The 23,538-nt window shown below is 39.5% G+C and overlaps 1 protein-coding gene across 4 annotated transcripts in view; it reads left to right on the forward strand.

Moving 5' to 3' along the window:
• LOC106084900 (uncharacterized) overlaps positions 1 to 20,121 on the forward strand; it is a 45,920-nt gene extending 25,799 nt beyond the window's left edge. For all 4 annotated transcript variants that reach the window (XM_013248864.2, XM_013248863.2, XM_013248862.2 and 1 more), the window contains exons 3-8: positions 10,193 to 10,544; positions 14,096 to 14,505; positions 14,664 to 14,785; positions 14,897 to 15,012; positions 15,112 to 15,229; positions 19,412 to 20,121. In XM_013248864.2, coding sequence (XP_013104318.1) covers positions 10,193 to 10,544; positions 14,096 to 14,505; positions 14,664 to 14,785; positions 14,897 to 15,012; positions 15,112 to 15,229; positions 19,412 to 19,894 — 1,601 coding nt within the window. In that variant the 3' untranslated portion in view covers positions 19,895 to 20,121. The remainder of the gene's footprint in view (positions 1 to 10,192; positions 10,545 to 14,095; positions 14,506 to 14,663; positions 14,786 to 14,896; positions 15,013 to 15,111; positions 15,230 to 19,411) is intronic.
• The last annotated feature ends 3,417 nt before the right edge of the window (positions 20,122 to 23,538 follow it).

Here is a 23,538-nt window from a genome sequence, read left to right on the forward strand (position 1 = left end):
ACGGATTAGAGTGCTGGGAAACTCTTCCCCAACACCAATTGCCACGTCAATAGCATACGCGACCACTTTTACACCTTCTTCTTCCAGAGACAATAATATATTGTTAATGGCTATATTCCAAAATAGAGGAGACAGAACACCTCCTTGAGGTTTTCCTCTGCTGACCTATCTTATTATATCCACAGATCCCAAGCCTGCCGCAATGCATATTTTAGTAAGTAAGTTATTAATAAACTTTCTTACGGTAGAGTTAATGTCTAGCAACTCCATCTCCTTCATGATTGACGTAGATTTTATATTATTGAAAGAACCTTCAATGTTAAGAAATGCTACCATTCTATATTCATTGTAAGCGAGAGAACCCTCTATTTAGCCGACTAGGTCGTGAAGAGCTGTTTCAGTGGACCTGCCCTTATTATATGCATGCTGTTGCCGAGACAGGTGATCCCCAGGGATTATTGCCTTAAGATTTACTTCTATCAACCTCTCTAGAGTCTTGAACATAAAGGATGACAGACTAATACCACGAAAATCTTTTGCCTTCGTGCGGAAAGGTTGTCCTGCTTGTGGAATGAAAATGAATTTTGTCTCCCTCCATATTCCATAGGTATATACGGCATGCTGATACAAGCAGAGTATATCTCCCTAAGCCAAGGAGCTAGTCTGTCGGACACAGCATATAATGCAAACGGTGATGTATCATCAGGGCCTGGCGACTTAAAGGAATCGAAACTTCTTATGGCCCAAAGGATTTTTAACTCAGACACAATTTCCCCAATAATTTCCGACCAGTGACAACATCTTGTGGCTCCACGTTGTCTGTTAGAGAGCTTCTTGAGGAATGTGTACAACGAGTGGTTGTGGTGTTTCCTCACTAGACATTGTCCATACATTCTCTGACATCTGAAAATATCCCACAGTTTTAGATCTTGAGGATAGCATTTTCCTTAGCCTAGAGGCCTCAGATATATTGTCCACATATATATACATATATACTTTATAGAGTTGCAAATCAATTTTTCGAGGTGTTGCAAATACAATGACTAGATTATTTATTATCTTTTTTTATCCATAGGCAGGTTAGGTTCAAAGATGGGGTATATCGTACTATATCTTGATATAGCCCCCATATAAACCGATCCGCCGATTTAAGGTCTTAGGCCCATAAAAGCCACATTTATTATCCCATTTTGCTGAAATTTGGGATAGTGAGTTGTGTTAGGCCCCACGACATTCTTCTTCAATTTGGCCCCGATCACCCCAGTTTTGGAAAAAGCTGCCATTTGGACCGATTACCCGATTTTAGGTCTTGGGCCCGTACAAGACGCATTTATTGTCCGATTCTCCCAAAATTTTTGACAGTGTGTTTTGTTAAGCTCTTCGACATCCAACTTCAATTTGACTCAGATCAGTTCAGATTTGGATATAGCTGCCATATAGACCGATCTCTCGATTTAAAGTCTTGACCGCATAAAGTCGCATTTATATCCGTTTTCGCTTAAATTTAACATAGTGACTTTTGTTAGGCTTTTCGACATCCGTATCATATATGGTTCAGATCGGTCTATATTTGGATATAACTACTATATTTTCCTCTAAAAAATTTAACAATAACTTGAACTTATTAGACCACTCAATATCCGTGCCGAATTTGGACCAAATCGGACTATATTTTGATAAAGCTGCTTTTTAGGCATTAAGTATGTATTTTTCACCGGACTATGACGAAAGGTGGTTCACATATATACCCGAAGTGGTGGGTATCCAAAGTTTGGCCCGGCCGAACTTAACGCCTTTTTACTTGTTTATAACTCCAATAGCTAATCCATAGTTATATCTGTATATGGGTTGGTCTGGATCATATTTGATTCATGGTCCGAGAACTTTTATAGTCACAGTTTCAGTGAAATTGGGCAACAAATCCTCTTTTTAACGTATAAAGACCCTAAATTGACACCTTTATCTAAATATGGTCCGATCTGGAACATATTCTGGTCGAATTTCTTTTACGGCCTTAAGGCCCCATATGAGCAGGTCGGTCTATGACAGCCATATCCATCGGAATATGCGAGATTTAGTCCAACTCACAAAATTTCAGCTAAATTGGGGAATAAATGAGAATTTTATAGGCTTACCCAGGATACTCAATACAGCTCAATGTTCCCAATGTCAGCGAATTCAGTTAATATATGCAGCAGTTATGGCTTTAAGACCTTATGTCGGCAGATCGGTCTATACGGCGGTGTATATCTAAATATGGCCCGATGTGGACCATATTTCGGTCGAATAAAATGAGACTTAAAACAACTCATTGTTTCCAGTTTCAGTGAAATCGGGTAATGAAAGTTATTTTATGGCCTTAAGACCCGAAATCGGCAGATCGGTCTATATAATCTGATTTCGTCCGTTCAAAAACTTTAATTGCGTATAGAAAGAATACAATTCTGTGTCAGGTTTAAGCTCAATATATAAATTTTATGAGGCTGTAATGTAATTCCAACGGACCAACAGACGGACACACAGACATCCTTAATTCGTCTTAGAATATATCGAGGATCAAGAATATATATATATTTGTAGGGTTGGAAATACATATTTCAATCAATCGCGAGATTAATTGATCCAATTAATTTTTTAATTGAAACTGCTTCAATCACGAAAATGATAACATCAATCATCGTTTTTGAAAAAGTAATTGAAAAATTCTTCAAATAAAGGACTGCATTCATTCAACTAAAAAAATTATTGAAATTTTCAATTAATTTTTTATTTCATCCAATTAAGAATATTATTGAAATTGATCCAATTAAAAAAATTAAAAAAATTATTGAAATTATTTGAAAATTTCAACTAATTTCTATATTTGTTATACAGATGTATACCTCCTGGAGCATGAACATGAGATGCGTTTTTTTGGGCAAAGGTCAGTGAGCAAGAATGTGAGGTGTCGGGTAGGGGTGAAATTTTAAGAAAATTGTTTTTTATAAATGCGCTTGCATATGCTCTAGAATGAACATCGGGCGGAACATAAAGGGTGATTTTTTAACTATTATGTCTTTCCAACACGGGTTTAAACAGCTCACTTACGTTTCGTGTTTTGCTGCACTTTCAAAAATCTTCAGTTTGGTCTATAATATAAACATGAATCATATTACAAACGAACAACGCTTGAAATATTTTCAATTTTATTATCAAAATTCGTGCTCTGTTAAGAAAGTTTATCGCGGCCTCCTATGTTGCCTACGCCTAAGGATAGGGCTTCTAACTTCGCCATTCCATTTAAAATAACTAATCCCAATCTAAGATATTAAAAATGTTTTCGTTTTTGTAAGTGAATTGAAACTGATTGTCAAAAAATTTTCCTCGTCATCTGATGGTTGAATAGCAAACCATAGGGAATCAAAAAGAAAAACCTTAAGTTTCCGCAAAATTAACGGACTCAAATACGAAGAATTCGTCCACAATGGCAAAAACACAAAAGATTATTCCAAGTGATTCATTTCACGGTAATTGAATTTTAAAGGTTAAAGTTAGAAAGTTTTTGCAACCAGCACACAAACATAATGAATCACTCAACTGGAGGAAGTGCATTCTTGCACATTCTCTGTCTTCTTAGTTTGGAAAACCAAGGCTAAAACATGCAAACGGATCCAAGCAATCCAAATCGCAAACACCCAGTAAGTCTATCCTAAACAACAATTCTTACCAAAACCCAAACCACCCCCCTCATAAAAAATGTGGGCATTTTTTAATTGTTCGATATAAAAACAGCAGGAAAATGGTTTCAAAACTTGTTCCAATCTATTAATAAGAAGAGCGATAATATTTGTTGGTGGTTTTGTCCAAATTATTCAGGTATTCAAGCATGCCGTATGGCCATATGTGCTGCGAATAGCAATTAAAAGATCTATGAAGAAATCGACCCACTCACTGCACGTACTCTTCCAACCCAACCCAAAGTAAGTAACAACAATGAGCTGGGAACATAAATGTTTTTGCAAAATAAGTTTTTTGTCCATCATTGTTTTTATGTAGGGAACTGGAATGATATAACCAAAAAAAAAAGAGCTCTCGAAATACTCGTATATAGAATGTCCATGAACAGACACTATATGGCCCCCTCCCAAAAAGATAGGGGCATGAAAGAAGAGGAATCGCAAGCCTCAAGAATGTGTTTTATATTAGAACACACCTGTTATGCGCGAAGAATATTAATTAATTAAAATATCCACCATGGCAGTGGTTGTGGCTAGGACCCCATGCACATACATGTGTATGTACTTGGGCCAAACACTTGAGACACGTATCAACAACATAACTAGTACATAGTGGCTTGTTGTTATGAATGTGGGCAACTGTGAGAATTGGTTGGCCAAAAGTTGGCTGCCAACACATTATGGCAACATTTAAGTGTAATGTGAACTATGTTACGATGGTTATGGTTAATTGTTTGGAAGGCTTAACGTCTGTAATGTTTACAATATGCAACATATGAGTGGCGTTTCAATTTAGTGCAGGTTTTTGTACCCTCCCTGAAACCATCACTGAGTGTGGGAGCTTTATCCAAATCTGAACCGATTTTTCCAGTTTTAAAATACTTCGTCTCTAGGCCGAAGAAAAGCATATGCCAAATTTGAAAATGATCGTCAGAAAATTCCGAAAAAACAGACGCACAAGGCAGATATCGATTCTGAGTCGATTTACACATACAAATGCAAATATTTACAAATTTTGCCCATGAACATTCCTCTAAGGCACAGGGGCAAATTTCTCACATATCATTGAGTGCAGTCCGATTCAAGTTTTAAGCTCAATGATAAGGGGCCTCGTTTTTATAGCCGAGTCCGAACGGCGTGCCGCAGTGCGTCACCTCTTTGGAGAGAAGTTTTACATGGCATAGTACCTCACAAATGTTGCCAGCATTAGGAGGCGAAAACCACCGTTAAAAATTTTTTTCTGATGGTCTAGCCAGGATTCGAACTCAGGAGTTCAGCGTTAAAGGCGGACGTGCTAACCTCTGCGCTACGGTGTATACAAATGCATTAAGTTAAAATAACCTATATCAGAGTAGTGGTAAAGGGTGATTTTTTTGAGGTTAGGATTTTCATGCATTAGTATTTGACAGATCACGTGGGATTTCAGACATGGTGTCAAAGAGAAAGATGCTCAGTATGCTTTGACATTTCATCATGAATAGACTTACTAACGAGCAACGTTTGCAAATCATTGAATTTTATTACCAAAATCAGTGTTCGGTTCGAAATGTGTTCAAATTTTGACAAATTTTGTTCAGCGATGAGGCTCATTTCTGGTTGAATGGCTACGTAAATAAGCAAAATTGCCGCATTTGGAGTGAAGAGCAACCAGAAGCCGTTCAAGAACTGCCCATGCATCCCGAAAAATGCACTGTTTGGTGTGGTTTGTACGCTGGTGGAATCATTGGACCGTATTTTTTCAAAGATGCTGTTGGACGCAACGTTACGGTGAATGAACACATTTCGAACCGAACACTGATTTTGGTAATAAAATTCAATGATTTGCAAGCGTTGCTCGTTAGTAAGTCTATTCATGATGAAATGTCAAAGCATACTGAGCATCTTTCTCTTTGACACCATGTCTGAAATCCCACGTGATCTGTCAAATACTAATGCATGAAAATCCTAACCTCAAAAAAATCACCCTTTATATAGTAATTGTATAACCCAAGGCTACATCACAACAACAAAAGCTAAGATTTTGAGAGAACTTTCCACAGAATTCAATCTGTGGGGGAAAGGAAAAATGTTAACCAATACAGCCTAATGAACAGGGACCCGATGATGGAACCATTACCGACTTTCTGAAGTTACGGAAGACTAAGATAGGCAAAGATCCTAATATTAAAACATCAGGCAGTGCAGTGACGGAACTCAATGCAGCCTAAAGAACAGGAAGCAGAGAATGAGACCCACTTCCAAGATGCCCATCTATTTGAGGACCAATGTTCGAGGTCATCCAGATAAACCTCCACCGGAACGAGACAGCTACTTACGCTTTGATGGAGAAAAAGCAAAAGCAAGATTCTTATTGCCTTAATTCAGAGCCATAAACGACACGGAACAAAGTTTCTGGACTGAACCATATCAACTAGCAATTATTCTATGCCAACACTGGTACTCGGCCGAGGACCTGCGTTATCTGTCATAAAAATACGACGGGACTCACGGAGACAGCAGAATCTGGAAGGAAGGGAAGAGGTTTCCGATTGTAAACCTGAGACGACACTTGAGGTCGAGTGCGAGGCACTGCTGCCAGCGGCACAGTCTTGGACTGACGGAACCCTCTTATTGCCATCTGGAAGATCATGTTACACGGATGTTTCAAAGCTAGAGGACAGAGTGGGCCTGGGGGTCTACATTGAGAACCGAGGGATTGAGATCTGTTTTAGAAAGCCTGACCATAAAACGGTCCTGCAGGCGGAAATCTACCTCGAAATATTAATCCAATGGCCCATAAAGTATATAAAGGGTGATTTTTTAAGAACTATAGAAAAGTTTTTCACAAAAAAAAACCTAAAATTCAGAAATAGGCATGAAATTTGTATTTCCAACATTTCGGCCTGTATCTCACGAATAGATGCTTTAATGTTGCCTTCCAATACGTCAATTGAAGCAGGCTTGTCTGTATAGAGATGAACTTTAACATAGCCTCACAAAAAAAAACGTCTAAAGGCGTTAAATCTCACTATCTAGGCGGTGAATTGACCAGTCCCGAACGTGAAATAAAATGTTTACCGAACTCGCCTCTTGATAAGTCCATTGTTACGCGTGCTGAGTGACATATGGCACCGTCTTGTTTAAACTACATTTCATGCAAGTCAAGCTCTTGCATTTTGGGAAAAAAAAGTTGGATATCATCTCACGACAGCGATGAACTTTAACATAGCCTCACAAAAAAAAAACGTCTAAAGGCGTTAAATCTCACTATCTAGGCGGTGAATTGACCAGTCCCGAACGTGAAATAAAATGTTTACCGAACTCGCCTCTTGATAAGTCCATTGTTACGCGTGCTGAGTGACATATGGCACCGTCTTGTTTAAACTACATTTCATGCAAGTCAAGCTCTTGCATTTTGGGAAAAAAAAGTTGGATATCATCTCACGACAGCGATGAACTTTAACATAGCCTCACAAAAAAAAAACGTCTAAAGGCGTTAAATCTCACTATCTAGGCGGTGAATTGACCAGTCCCGAACGTGAAATAAAATGTTTACCGAACTCGCCTCTTGATAAGTCCATTGTTACGCGTGCTGAGTGACATATGGCACCGTCTTGTTTAAACTACATTTCATGCAAGTCAAGCTCTTGCATTTTGGGAAAAAAAAGTTGGATATCATCTCACGACAGCGATCACCATTCACAGTTACGTCATCATCTTTGAAGAAGTACGGTCCAATGATGACACCAGCCCATAAACTGCACCATACTGTGAATTTATCTGAATGCACGGGTAGCTCCTGCAATGCTTCTGTCTGATCTTCACTCCATTTTGATAATAAAATTCAATAATTTGCAAGCATTGTTCGTTTGTAAGACGATTCACGGTTAAATTACAGACCAAACTGAAGATGTTTGATAGTGAAACAAAACACGAAACGTGCGTGAGTTTTTATACCCACCACCGAAGGATGGGGGTATATTAATTTTGTCATTCCGTTTGCAACACATCGAAATATCCATTTCCGACCCTATAAAGTATATATATTCTTGATCAGCGTAAAAATCTAAGACGATCTAGACATGTCCGTCCGTCAGTCTGTTGAAATCACGCTACAGTCTTTCAAAATTGAGATATTGAGCTGAAATTTTGCACAGATTCTTTTTTTGCCCATAAGCAGGTTAAGTTCGAAGATGGGCTATATCGGACTATATCTTGATATAGCCCCCATATAGACCGATCCGCCGATTTAGGGTCTTAGGCCCATAAAAGCCACATTTATTATCCGATTTTGCTGAAATTTGGGACAGTGAGTTGCGTTGGGACCTTCGACATCCTTCGTCAATTTGGCCCAGATCGGTCCAGATTTGGATATAGCTGCCATATAGACCGATCCTCCGATTTATGGGCTTAGGCCCATAAAAGCCACATTTATTATCCGATTTTGCTGAAATTTGGGACAGTGAGTTGTGTTAGGCCCTTCAACATTCTTCGTCAATTTGGCCCAGATCGGTCCAAATTTGGATATAGCTGCCATATAGACCGATCCTCCGATTTATGGTCTTAGGCCCATAAAAGCCAAATTTATTATCTGATTTTGCTGAAATTTGGGACAGTGAGTTGCGTTGAGCCCTTCGACATCCTTCGTCAATTTGGCCCAGATCGGTCCAAATTTGGATATAGCTGCCATATAGACCGATCCTCCGATTTATGGTCTTAAGCCACATTTATTATCCGATTTTGCTGAAATTTGGGACAGTGATTTGCCTTAGGCCCTTCGACATCTTTCTTCTATTTGGCCCTGATCGGTTCAGATTTGGATATAGCTGCCATACAGACCGATCTCTCGATTTAAGGTTTTGGGCCCATAAAAAGCGCATTTATTGTCCGATGTCACCGAAATTTGGGACAATAACTTGTGTTGGGCCCTTCGATATTTGTCTTCAATTTGGCTCAGATCGGTCCAGATTTGGATATAGCTGCCATATAGACCGATCTCTCGGTTGAACAATGACTTGTACTTATAAGCATTTGGTCTAAATCGAATGATATCTATAGAGTTGCTATGGGGCATAAGGTATGCATTTTTCACTGGAAATGTGGTTCACATATATACCCGAGGTGGTGGGTATCCAAAGTTCGGCCCGGCCGAACTTAACGCCTTATTACTTGTTTAAACCTGTGTTGCTAAAAATATATTAGCTAAAAAATCACCCTTTATATACTAGATCGTCTTGCCATTCTAAGTCCACTTATTTATGTACGTCCGTCGGTCGAAAGCACGCTTACTTTCAGTAAAGCTAGGAGTAAAGCTAGGCGCTTGAAATTTTGCACAAATACTTCCTATTAGTATCGGCCGGTTGGGATTGCAAATGGGCCATATCGGTCCATGTTTTGATATAGCTGCCATATAAACCGATTAGGGATCTTGACTTCTTGGCTAAAATTGTGCATGAGGTGTTTTATTAAGTCTTTCAACAACTGAGCTATATATCGCCTAAATCGGTTTATAACCTGATATAGCTGCTATATAAACCGATCCGATCTGGGATCTTGACTTCTTGAGCCTATAGAAGGCGCAATTATAATCCGATTTGGCTGAAATTTTCCATGAAGGGCAAGTTTGTTTTGACTTTTAACATGTGTGCTAATATGGTCTAAATCGGATTATTAACTGAGATAGCTTCATATAAACCGATCTCGGTTATACTTCATGAGGCTCTAGAGGGGAAAATTCTTATCCAATTTGGATGATATTTTGGACAGTCTCTTCTTTCATGACCTTCAATATACGTAATATATGTCTATAGCCTGATATAGCTCCCATATAAACCGATATCCTGATTTTACCTCTAGAGCACCTACAGGGTGCAATTCATATCCGAATTGGCTGAAATTTTGCACAATGGGTTCTAAATCACGTATGGTCCGAATCGGACTATAACCTGATATAGCGCTAATAGCATAGCAATTCCTTTCCATTATCCTTTCCTTCCCTATAAAAAAATACCGGACACAGAACTTGACAAATGCGATCCTTGGTGGAGGGTATATAATATTCGTCCTGGCCGAACTTAGTACGCTTTTTTTCATCTTAAAACCAATCCAATTTCTCAAAGACCCTTTTTCCACAGTTTTTCCTTTTAACCTTTACTTGTTTCCTTTCAAATGCAGTTTTTCCCCTTAGCGCAAATCCAAGTGTAATCTTAGCCACAACATCTATTTTACCTCATTTAGTTTGCATTCCTTCATCATAACCCTACAACAAATTTTAATTTGTAATTTTATTTACACCACAAATAATGAAAATAATGAAACCTCTTATGGCAGGCCACATTTTAATTGCAATTTATTTTCGAGCACATCCGTACATAAGTGCATATTAACGTCAATGGCCTTGGCCATGTAGTTGCGGTCCCTTGCAGTTGTCGCTATTGCCCACGGCTACAATTAATAGTTAATGCGTTTTCTTGTTTTCTTTTAATTGATACTTTCAGATATACCGTTCACCTTAATTATACCGAAAATCGATGTGCGCACCATTGAGAAACCGCGCCTCAAAGAATTCATGTTGGAGCACATGGTGCCGGGGCGAGCCTTCGACAATTATGCCGATGAAGATTCTTCCACCGCATCCTCATCCTATGGCAACGGCAATGGCCACAAAATTGTCTTTCGCAAAGTGGAGAAATCGCCCAATAGCAGTGGTGTGGTGTGGTTGCTGAATGGTTTCCAGATATTGCATCGTGTACGCATCAATGACAATTTGATAGCATTGGCCATTGATGGTTATTTGGGCGATCGCAAATCACCATACTCGAAGCGGAACATACAGGAGGGCAGCAATATGTAAGTTTTGTATGTAGTTAAGTGCTGGTAGTTTGTTTTCCTGTGTTAAATTGAGTTTGAAGTTTTATTTGGCCACAAGCTTTTATTGGCCAAGAAGTTCTGATTGGGGGAAAGGAGGAAATACTGCGCTATAATTCATTTTTTATAAGACGTCACAAACCAATTTTGAATGCAGTGGTTAGACCAAAATGGTCTTAACTGGATGATGCTTATATATTCACAGATGTTTTCCCAAATAAACAAAATAAAGTGAAATAAAATATGTAAGGTAAAATAATAAAAAGCATTATGTTCGACCGGGCCGTCATATTATATATGTTAACCTCAAATTTATGCACCAAATTCATCGGGTAAAAATTCATCTTTTATGGACCTAAGGAAAGATATATCCCAATATAGACCGAACCATATTGAACACGAATATCGAAGAGACTAACACAGCCCACTGTGTTAAATTTCAGCGAAATCCAAGAAATGAAATGGGTAGATCGGAATATATGGCAGATATATCCAACTGTAGCACAATTTTGACCATAGTCTGTAGGAGGGTCTAACAGAACTCATTGTGCTAAATTTCAGCGAAATCGGTTAGTAAATTCACCTTTTATGGAACTAAAACTTTAAATCGGGAGATCGGTATATCAGTGTGGACCGATCTGGACCGTATTAAACAGGGATGTTGAGAAGCCTAACACAAGTCGCTATACCAAATTTCAGAGAAATCGGAAAATAAATGCGGTTATTATGGGCCCAACACCTTAAATTGAAAGACCGGTGGTCTATATGTCAGTTATATCGAAATACAGACGGATCTTAACCATACGCGGTACGATTGTCGAGAGGTCTTACGCAACTCATTGTTCCTTATTTCCGCAAAATTGGTTAACAAATTCACCTTTTATGATCCTAGAACCTCAAATCAGGAGATCGGTATATATGTCTGCTTTATCTAAATCTGGGCCGTCGTTATCGTCGTTATCGACCTGGGCCGTTTGAACAGGGATATCGAGGAGCCTAGGTTAGGTTAGGTTGAAAAGAGGGTGCGGATGTTAATCCGTCACATGCCACTATGGACATACATCTAACTGGTTCTCGGCTTGTTGTGCGCTCTAAATACAAAAAAGTAACCTCGAAAAAGAAAATTTAAGTTAAGAGTTCCGTGCTACTTACATAATCCTTAATTGCTTTCCATGACACTCCCCTATGTTGGTTCATGTCTGGTACAGTATCCCCTATGTGCCGGTATCTGTTTGACCCGAAGACAATACAATAACAAAGGAAATGCTACAACGTCTCATCATCTTCCCCGCATGCCTTACATATGCTATGACTTGTAGCACCAATTTGACATAACTGAACTCGTAGTCCTATGTGTCACGTCATGATACCAATAGCTATACTACCCCCTTCTTACTTCCTTCTGTAATAGCTTCTTCTCACGATCTGGATTCCCCCATAGGATTTTCGCCATCCTACCGACCATTTCGATATTCCACAGTGTTGCATGCGCATTCATCGCCCACGCCCTTAACTCTGACTGCGTCGACCCGAAAATCTTCGGGTTAACCAAGTTTATTGACGGCAGTTGCTACCAGAGGCACAGTCTTGGATTGACGGAGCTCTGATATTGTCATCTGGAAAATCATACTGCACAGAATGATCAAAACTAGAGGACAGAGAGAACCTGGGGTCTACATTGAGAATCCAGAGACTGACTTCTATTTTCAACTGTCTGAACAGATGGAGATCCAGACTATCACGGAAGTCGTGAGGTGGTATGGTGTTAACGCGAGGACGTCAAGTGTGAACATCTTTACGGACAGTAAACTGACCATCAGGACAATAACAACTAGGGATGTAAGGTCACGAACAGTCGTGGAGTGCAAGAAGGAGATTAACGCCTTTATCATTTGGGTGCCAGGCCATAAGGGAGTAAGGGGGAATGAAAGAGCAGACGATTTGGCAGTGAAAGCCAAAGTACAAAGTACAGCCGTCAATAAACATGGTTAACCCGAAGCCTTTTGAGTCGACGCAGTCTGAGTTAAAGGTGTGGACGACAAACGTGGAATTACGGAACGGTCGGTAGGACGACAAAAATCCTATGAAGAGATCTGGATCTTGAGAAGAAGAACTCACCTTCTTCTTACTTGCTTCGGGTTAACCATATTTCGATATCATACCAGAACACATAGGACCACGAGCTCACTTATCCAAAATAGGTGCGACAATTGATAGCATATGTTGGGCATGTGGAAAAGATGATGAGACATAGCACCGTGGGAGAAAAACGAAAAAAAAATAGTAAAAAATATGCAATGTGAAAACGGATAGAGATATCTCTTTGAAATTTGGAACGGTAAGAGCTGAGGTGTTAGCGTGATCGTGTGCAAGGACCTAGGTTGTCCGGGCGCCTTTTGGCAGACCCGGCAGGTTTCGGGAATATTCGAATCGAACAAGAATTGCGGCTTATAAGGGCTGAAGAAGTCAAATGGGGTTTACATGGAAGCTATATCAGGTAATAGACCGATTTAAACCGTACTTGGCACAGTTGTTGAAAGCCATAACCGAACTCTATAGCCAAATCGGACAAAAATTGCGACTTCCGGGGGCTCAAGAAGTCAAATCGGGAGATCGGTTTATTTGGGAGCTATGTCATGTTATAGACCGATTCGAACCGTAGTTGGCACAGTTGTTTGAAATTATAACAGAACACTACGTGCAAAATTTCAACCAAATCGGACAAAAATTGCGGCTTGTAAGGACTCAAGAAGTCAAATCGAGAGATCGGTTTATATGGGAGCTATAATATATATATATATATATATATATATATATATATATATATATTATAGGGTCTCAGACGAATATTTCAAGGTGTTACAAACCGTATTACAAGATTAGTATACCCCCATCCTATGGTGGTGGGTATAACAAGATATGTCAACTTAAACATTTCATATGTCCCCTTAACACATGCAACAAATTTTTTGCACCTAACAATATTTGTAGCCTCCACAGATATGAAAAATAATTAGGGATAATGTGAGTAGCACAGAATTCCTGACTTAGATTTTGTTTTTCGAGGCAACTACCTAGGCGTATGTTCATAGTTGCATGTGGCAAATTAACATCCTGAACTTATTTTCAACCAAACCTAACAATCCCGGTAGCTTGAATCACCATTGAGGGGTTCATGGGTTTGATACCCACCAGGGCCTTCGTCTGTCGCTACCTAAAATAGTCTATAGTACGACTTTAACCCAACTGTTACAGATGCGAAATTTAGTAAATCTTAACTGCTCCTCTTTAAAAATACTATATTCTACCACATCCTTTCAAAACTGCAAAGTGGCATTTAAAGTTTTTCTTCCTCTAGTTACTTAGAAATTTGTGGTGCCAACCATAAGCTACAATATTGGCCATTGATAAATGTTGTCTTGAAACAAGCTTTTAAACTTCCACTGCAAAAATAATTGTGTTAGCTTTGCCCCTTTTGAGTTGCATGTATAGCGAGTGAGTGTTGTTCTAATGTCCCAAGTTTTCTTTTGCAGTCGCTATAACGAACCACAACGTTTGGAGATGCGCAATTCCACCGGCAATATTGCCCACACAAAGAATGAACCGATCCTTAAGGAGTCAAAGGCCAGCCCACTAATGTCCTTCCTTGGCAGCATGAAAAGTGGTACAAAAGTTTTCCAGCATTTCCTTTCGAAAAGCAATCTCACCCAGATAATGGACGATGGTTCTTACACAATACTCATACCCACCGACAATGCCTTCCAGCGCTGGCATCCCATCGACTGGGGCTTTTATCCCTTCAGTGTGCAAGAGTTTACGGAGAGTGTGTTGCGCAATCATTTCTTGCCCACCCAAAAGCCTTTGCGTATGAATGAACTAAAGAACATGGACCAAATGGCAGTACGCACCATGGGTGGTGAGAGTGTTCTGTTTAGGGGACAACGTAAGTACATATTAATAATGAAAGAACACAGACAGACAGACGAGTGGCCTTCTATAGCTCCCTATGCAAAGGTTGCCCTGGTTGGTTTGTTGTTATGATGGTTCTTTCTCTGCTCTGCAATAATAATCCCTAATTTATGTTTTGCTTCTTTGTTGCAGCTGCACCCACCGTCAACAATGTTTCCATAATGTCCGATTATACATTGTCCAATGGCAATCAAGTGTTTATCATAACCGAAGTACTGTTTGTCTCTGAGGCTGTTGTGTCCAAATTGCATCAGGTAAATGGTGTGTTAGGAATGGCCATTTACAGATTAACATTATAAATGATTGTGTTTTGTTCTTTGTAATCCAATCCATGCCTCACCCTCTATCATCCCACCCACCCACAGATGCACAAGGATAAAGAGACCCCACCCTTGCTGGCGTTCCCTTGGTTTGGCGCTCAATTTCTATCGCATTCCTTCTTGGCGTTGGAACGAGATCCCAGATTTACACAAATCACCAGGTATGCATTTCTACTTTGTTTATCCTGCAATTTATGATTGTGGCTGTGGTTGTTGTTGTCTCACATTTGATTTATGCCGTGGTTTATCTTTTGTTGCAGATTTTTAAATAATGCTGAAATTGCCCCACATGTCTCAGGAGCGAATTACACATTCTTTGTTCCCGATGACAAAGCCTTCGAGAAATTGGGTTTTGATAAGCTGAGCGATGATGTTATGGTAAGATATTGTGTTAAAGAAAATGCCAAAATTCTTTAAGACTTTAGATTTTAATTAAGCTGATGCATATGTTTTATCAGCATGTCGCCTTCGGTCATAAATAGTTCAGCTCGTGACTCTTCGGCTCCTGCTGCTTTGATGGATGGTGTATTTACTAAGGCCGTGTTGACAAGGTCCAATTATCTCGATGACTTTGATCTTAATCGAGCTGATACATAAGCCTTATCAGCATGTCGCCTTCGGTCCTAAATAGTTTAGTTGGTAACCCATCGGCAACAGGGGCAAACTTCTCACATATGAATAAATTCTGTCCGATTCAAGTTTAAGCTCAATGATAAGAGACCTCCTATTTATAGCCGAGTACGAACGAGTTGCCGCAGTGCGACAACTCCTTGGGGAAAAATTCTGCATGGCAAAGTACCTCACAAATGTCGCCAACTTTGGGAGGGGATAAACACGGCTGAAAACTTTTTATGATATTCTCGCCAGGATTCGAACCCAGGCTTTCAGCATCATAGGCATGTCCATAGGTTAGCATGTCCAACCTCCGAGCTACGGTTTGCGACTGTTCCTTAATGGAATGTTCATGGACCAATTTGCACTGGTAACCCTTCGGCAACTGCTGCCTTAATGGATGGTGGATTTGCCAATTCTTAACCCGTATTGATAAAGTCCAACTATTTCCATGACTTTAGATTTTCATCAAGCTGATGCAGATGTGTATCTGAGTGAAGCATGCGGTCTTAAAGAGTTCTGCTGGTAACCAATCGGCTCTTGCTGCCTTGTTGCTCTTTAGCCGGGTCAATGCTATGCTATCATCAAGGATTCATTTTGGGTTATCCTCGTCGCTGCGACTATGGCGATGTCGGCAGCTGCAAAAAATGTTCTATCCATATCATAAGCATTTATGTACCTATTCCGAGATTTGCCACTACAGAATTTGGTAGAATTGACTGACTTCATTCCGTCCCTTTAGAGTTTCAATTTGCTCACACTCATATCTTTTCATGTCCCTATTCTTTCTACCGTATAGACGTTTCCTTTTCAATGTCTCGTATTCGCTTGGATCTTGACATGAATGCTCCATATGCCGCATTTCTGGCTACAGTGGCACTCCTAGTTGTACCATGAGTTCCTTGAGGGAGGTGTTTTGTACACATGTAAGGAATTTTTCGGCATTTCTAATAGAGTGCGCAATAGTTTGTCATTGTATGTCGCTATAGTTTAATTCAAGCAATCGGGTCTGTAGAGTATGCCGAAGCCGTCTATAGGTCGATCAGTGTCACACTCAGGGCAGATTTTTGTAATAGATCTAATCTTGAACGAAACGAGTTCAGTCTGTTACACCTTCCAGACCTCAGTTGGGGCAGAACAGTTCTGGGCAGGTCTTTCCCGCCGTAAGCAATGGTACTCTGTCGGTACGATAAGAACGCACTAGTTACTGCATCTTGGTGGATATTCTGTAGACCCATTTTATATGAGGCAGTTGTAAACGGAACTGTGAGGTGTTGAGAGACTGTGTTCTTATCATCCAGAAAATGTTCTTCTTGTTTCTGGGAGTTGGGGCCAGTCCTTAACCCTATGGATCTTAGTCTCCTCGTGTAAATGGTCGGTGCTCCCCATTTGGAGGCATCCCGTAATGGTCTTTAGTGCCCCATTCTGACAGGTTTCGCCAGAGTGTTTGGCACACCCCGCGATCCATACCGGGACCGCATAGTTTATCACCGGTCGCTTTATCGCCTTATTGATCGTCAAAAGTTTTTTCTCGCTCATGCCCCAGGTGCTGCCGGCCAAATATTTGAGAACTCTATTCCTGTTCCTTGGTCTTTCGCAGATCTTTGTTGTTGTTGTAGCCACATTTTCTCATAGAGAAGGCGATTCTCGTTAATTTCCTGTAGGTGAGCAAGCTCGTTCCGGTCCAAAGGACCCATCGCTGCGGGAACAGGGTGGTCATTGGATATTTAAAGGCGCCAATAACCCGCCTTGTCATATCGCAGCATGGGTACTCAGTATTTGTGCAAGAGCCGGTGGCGCCCGGCCGCTCAGAGACTCTCCGCTCGATGCCGCTGATTGTCCGCGACTGCCATTGCAGTCGTTTCAACTTAGCATTCCTGAACTCTACACATGATTTCTGGCCGCACATATAGTTCCCAACCCACCTATTTGTCGAGTTACGAAGATCAGATTCAATGTGGTCATTGAACAGAGTGGTGTGGTGAACCGTGTTAAGTGCTTTTGACAAGTCGTGAGCAACGAGGACAGTACGTTTATGAGACCGTTTCGTATTCTGACCGCGGCAGATATGTGCGGTTATTGTTGTAGCGATGTGTTGCACACAGAGGCGGCAGCCCGTGCCAATGAAGGACTCCATCTGGTCAGTCTGGTACGTACAATTGGCTGCCATGGAATTGTTGACATGTGTGTTAAGTTACGACGTTGTGGTAGGACCTGCGGTGGGTGGCATTGGGCAATGATTATTGCGTTACCCTAGAGTAGGACACTGAAAGAGATGGTGAGGGTGGAAGGGGCGGTGTGAATGACGGGGTAGTTAGCCGTGGTTGCGTAGTCATATTCTGTCATTGTTGTAGGCCCCGCGGTGGCGAGGCAGAGGGCAGTGACTGTTGTTTTAGCCGAGGTTGTGAGTTTGGCCATGGAGGGGATGGAAGGGGTGTTGTTGGTGGCGGGGTGGTTCTTGACGCTAATGAGGATTGATTCATGCAACATGCGCCCACATAATCCACTCTTCAGTCCTTAAGGCTGGGAAGGCGTAAGCAATTTCTACTTTTCCTGTGGTGGATCCAGCCATCACATGTGTTGCACCTTACTGATGATAATAGTATCCGCACAAAACCACGGTCCATCTCTATTCCGGCTCGGCCTAGTACGATTCGGAGCAGGCTATCCGTAAATTTCAGCTACGAGTCAGAAAAAATTGAATCCTGATACTTGCTTGTGGAAGAAGGGTAGCGATTCCTGACCAGGTGTCTTTATTCTTAATTTGTTTGCTGTGTTCTGCTAAGTATCCAGATCTAACAAATCTGCTACTTGAATAGGTATTGACTGGGCATATAAAAAGGTGAGTGGAGTCGTTTGAAGTAGGAGTTGAGACGACTGCATTCGCCGAAAACTTGTTAACCAAGAACCACTCTGGTTTGCCGGGGGATATTAACTTCTTCAGGTGCTATGGATGGTTGTTGCTCTCCAAAAACGGCATACACTCTATTGTTATTTACCGCTTCCCGTACCATTTCCTTTTGAATTCTATTTAGACGCCAGATAAGCTGCTTGACATAGAGGTTCCTTGACTTCTCTGGGCGGTGGTTGCCTATCTACAAGATGACAATTTGGATGGCCGCTGATGGAGGTAGTCTATATGAGGTTGTTTTGAGGAGACAGCCCGTTGTAATGCTGCATTATCTTATTCCACTATACTGGCACTGCGTAGTTCACTACCGACCGGTCAACTGTTATATGTTGTTCTTTGGCAGCAACCCAAGTGGCGCTGACACGCGACTTAACGACCCTGTTCCTATTTCTGACGCTGTCACAAATTGCAGTAGCTTGTGCTGTTGTGCACCCAAGGGCTGACAAATAAGTTGTTACGCCATCGGCTCTCACACTTAGCTGCCGTCTTACTTGACCACATGTATAATGAGGCTGAAAATTTGTTGGCAAATGTCGTCGAAGTTTTTATTAAAAATTTGTTTAACTTTTGCGCATTGTTTTTGTGGAATTTGTTTAAAGAGTTGCATTTTTCAAGGCAACGCTCAAAAAAAAATCTCAACACGCTCATTCTGTTTTGACCTTAAGTGTGTCCAAAGACAGGCCAAGGATCTTCATCAAGCTTTCGTCTCCCGGTACATTCAGGTTCTTCAGCATCAATGTAAAGATTTGTTCAGAGCATAGCGCCTTGGATGCTGCAGTGACCTAATGAACTAACTGATTGACCTATCTAACAGAACTAGTTCAATATGTTGAAATGAATAACATTGAACAATAGTTTCTTGATAAAACAAACGAACGGAAGGGCGAAGTCAGGCGCCAAGGTTTGTGCTAATCCTGTTAAGGAGTTGACTTCAATTAAGACCGGTAGACGAAAGTTTAGCTACTGTCTTTATTTTTCCCTATAATAATTATAATAGTCTTGTAATGTCTTTTAAATATTTTTCATCTCCCTTCTAGGCATCGCAGCGAGGCGTCAAAATGCTTTTAAATCATTTCGTTAAAGGACGACTCTATAATCGCGATCTCAAGGATAATGAAGTGTTCGAGACAATAGGTGGTGGTCATATTAAAGTCACTCGAAATCCCGGTAGTAATGCCACCAGCATTAATAATGCCAAAATAACGGAAAGTGAAGTTTTCGTTTATAATTTGGGCACCATGTTCTACATCGATGATATACTCTACTCACATCTCTTACGCGAATATGTCATCAAACACAAGTCAAGAACAAATTATGCTGGTGGTAACAATGGTCGCTCCTCAACTCTGGGCACACCCACCGATGTGGAAATTGTGCCCAATGAATTCGATAACGAACAAGGCGGTGGTCATGGTGGCGGCGGAGGTGGTGGAGACTATTCTATACACGATGAAGATTTTGATGATGAGATAATAACGCCCAAAGCGCTTCCCGTCCAGTTTTATGAATTGCCTAAATAAACTCAAGTAGATAAAGCAGCAAATCAGCAAGCTATAGGCTATCAGCCACAAGAGGAAAATGAGAATTTTTGGAAAAAAAAAACACACACAAAAATCCATAAATAATCCCTTTTGATAGAAAAAACCAAAAAAATTGACCCATGAAAATAGAGTGAAATTTCCCTTAAAGAAAAAAAATCAAAAATAAGAAGAAATTGCAGAAAATATAATTGAATTTTATCATTAAACTTTTTTCTTTTTTTGTAAGAAGAGATAGAGCGAAGAGGAAGACATACATAGACGATCTACAGATATATTTTGATTATAATTTTATAAAAATAATAAAAACAAAAATTATATAAAAATACAACCAAACAAATGGAGAGATTGTTAGAAGGCTTCAAGCTTTTTTTGTGTATAGTTTAGAGATTATTTTACTAATTGTATGCATTTTAAAGACAAGACAAGACAAAACAAACAAAAAACCGAAACCAATACGTATACATACAGAAATAAATAATTAATATTATTACTATTATTATTATTATTATACATACCATATATGATAATATACATTATATATATATATATAAATATATTTAATGTTAATTTTGTGTAGATTTATAATGTGAAGACATTTAACTTAGGTTTATTATTATTTTCGATAATTTTTAGATTTAGAACATCAACAACAATAAAAATACTCCGAAATAAAAAAAAAAAACAAATAAAATCCAAAGTCAGAGAAACAAAAACCTATCATGGATTTCAAATCATGGCAATCTTTTAGAGAAACGAAGAACGGATGAGGCAATGTAAAGTCACTTTGAAATGAATTGAAATTTGTAAAATGTTGGTTAACCCAATAACTTTGCTAGTGATGTAAAGGGAAAGATAGTTTGTAGTTTGCAAAATGTGTTAAACAATTCAAGCATCATATCTGTTAGTGTTAAAAAAATCATAAAATTTTCTCTAAAGGCAAAATTTCAACAAAACTTTCTTTAAAGTAAAAAAAAAAAATTTTATATTTTTTTTTGTATGACATGTCGGATAATTTCGGCTTTTTAGGTCGGGAAAAACAAAATTATGTTTGATAGTTTTGTTCAATTTATTTCTAATATTTCTGTTGACTCCGTCCATCCGTTTACGAAGCTGATTGTTAACAATTTACAAAGATAAAAAAATTCGTGAAATTTTCTTTAAAAATAAACAGCCTTATTCACAAAACTTTATGAAGCCTGAAAATAGGTTTATTTGACAGTCCTATAAAGCAAATATGTCAAATAAAACTTTTTCAAATCTACATTAGGTTATGTTGAAAAGAGGATGCTAATATCAAGCCACCCAACGCTACTATGGACATACACCTAAGCCAGTTGTACTTGTTGTGTGCTTTAAATATTAAAAAAGTTACCTCGAAAAAAAATCTAAATTAGGAATTCCGTGCTACTTACAAAAACCTTAATTGTTTTCCATGCCACGCCCCTAAGTTGGTTCATGTCTGGTATTGTGTCCCCACCTAAGTGCCGGTATCTGTTAGCCTCGAAAACCGGCATTGACATAGGATATGATACAACGTCTCATCATCTTGCCCACATGCTATTACTTGCCGCACCGATTTTACATAAGTGAGCTCGTAGTCCTTTGTGTCCCATTATCCCTGTATACCCAGACCTGAACAAAGAAAGTGGTAGATCGTCTCTACGTCATTAAAACAGCTTCTACTGTTGTTTGGTAGTTGTAGCATTGTTTTGTGTTCTATATTTCGTCTACTTGGTTCTGTTGAATATCCTGATGCAGGATCTCCGCGACTAAGGTGGGCTTCGTCCAGATATAGTGAGCTCGTAGTATGGTCATATCTGGACCAAATTTCGTTCGGACAACGGGAAATCTAGTCCAATTCACTGTTCTAAATTTCAGCGATACAGGAAAACACGGGCTTATAAGGACTTAAGAGCCTAAATCGGTATATAGGTCTATATGGCAGCTACATTCAAATTTGGTCCGATCTGGACAATGTTCAGTTCGGACAATGAGATGCCCAGTACAACTCAATGTTTAAAATTTCAGCGCAATCGGGTAACAAATGGGATTTTTATGGGCTTAAAACCCTAATTCGGCAGATCGGTCTATAATACAGCTATATATAAATATGGTCCGATCTGGACTATGTGCAGGCCGGACAACGAGGCCTAGTGCAACTCACTGTTCCAAATATAAGCGAAATCGGGGCTTTTAAGTGTTTAAGACCCTATGAAACGACGACCATCTATGTCGACGCATAATCCTCCGTTCGAGAAATAGCTTTTTATTATTGCTATAAGGTACTCGGGAACGTTTATATTGCTTAATGAAAAACAATGTGTTCCAGCTAGCTAAATTGATTGATGTATTTTTTGCCCTTTGCCATTATGGCGTTTCTGGCTGTCTCCGTTACGTATCTGATCGCATCGACTGTTGATTTAGCTTTCCGGAAGCCATATTGTAATACAGAAATTCCATTTACATCTGCTCTTTTACACCTTCGGTGGTAGGTATAAGCAACAATGGAGACATTTGCTAAATATTAATAAAAAAATTCCAATTTTAGGAGTTAATTTTTTGTTTAAAAGCTTAAATCTAAGAGTATTAGTTACTTTGATCTTTTAAATCTTTTCGTGATTTTTCGAACAATATTCTAGCTCGAGATCATACTCAATGCCTTCTATTCAAAGAATAGCAAAGCAAAGAACTTATAAAAGTTTTGCAAGTGTGTGCTGCTATTCAAAACACGTTGACTGGCACGGTGGATCATGATTTCTGATATGCCATGTATCTTCATAAACACATTTGTCAAATTGATTATGGTGCTTTACATACCCACCTACTATTGAGAACGGTGTAAAGCACGCTTTTGTTTTGAAACAGTGCTCAATAAGTCCTCTAACTCTCCTTAGGGCAGTAAGAGAGAAGGAATAACAACCAAACCAATGGTTGCCCAACTTATTTATTTATTGCCAACCGAGGGTGAATTTATTTAATAATAAAATGTTTTCAAAATTTTTTTGGTCGAAAGAGTAACCGGACTTCAGTTTCTGGGAGTCCATACCTTCATCAGCGGTATTCTTCGACGAATTATACGGTCAATAATCAATAATAATAATGTTATAAGCTTAGGCAAAATTTGCCTAAATAAGAAAAGACTTTGCTCATAACTTCCAAGGATTTACTGAATAAGGTTAAGCCAAGCGATCAGCCGAAATACATAGGATGGGGGTATACTAATTTCGTCATTCTGTTTGTAACACTTCGAAATATGCGTCTGAGACCCCATAAAGTATATATATTCTTGATCGTCATGTCATTTTAAGTCGATCTAGCCATGTCCGTCCGTCCGTTTGTAGAAAGCACGCTAACTTTCGAAGGAGTTAAGCTAGCCGCTTGAAATTTTGCACAACTACTTTTTATTAGTGTAGGTCGGTTGGGATTGTAAATGGGCCAAATCGATCCATGTTTTGATATAGCTGCCATATAAACCGATCTTGGGTCTTGACTTCTTGAGCCTGTAGAGGGCGCAATTCTCGTCCGATTTGACTGAAATTTTGCTCGTAGTGTTTCAGTATCACTTCCAACAACTGTGTTAAGTATGACTCAAATCGGTTCGTAGTCTGGTATAGCTGTCATAT

Source organism: Stomoxys calcitrans, chromosome 3 (genome assembly GCF_963082655.1).
Source record: "Stomoxys calcitrans chromosome 3, idStoCalc2.1, whole genome shotgun sequence".
NCBI lineage: Eukaryota > Metazoa > Arthropoda > Insecta > Diptera > Muscidae > Stomoxys > Stomoxys calcitrans.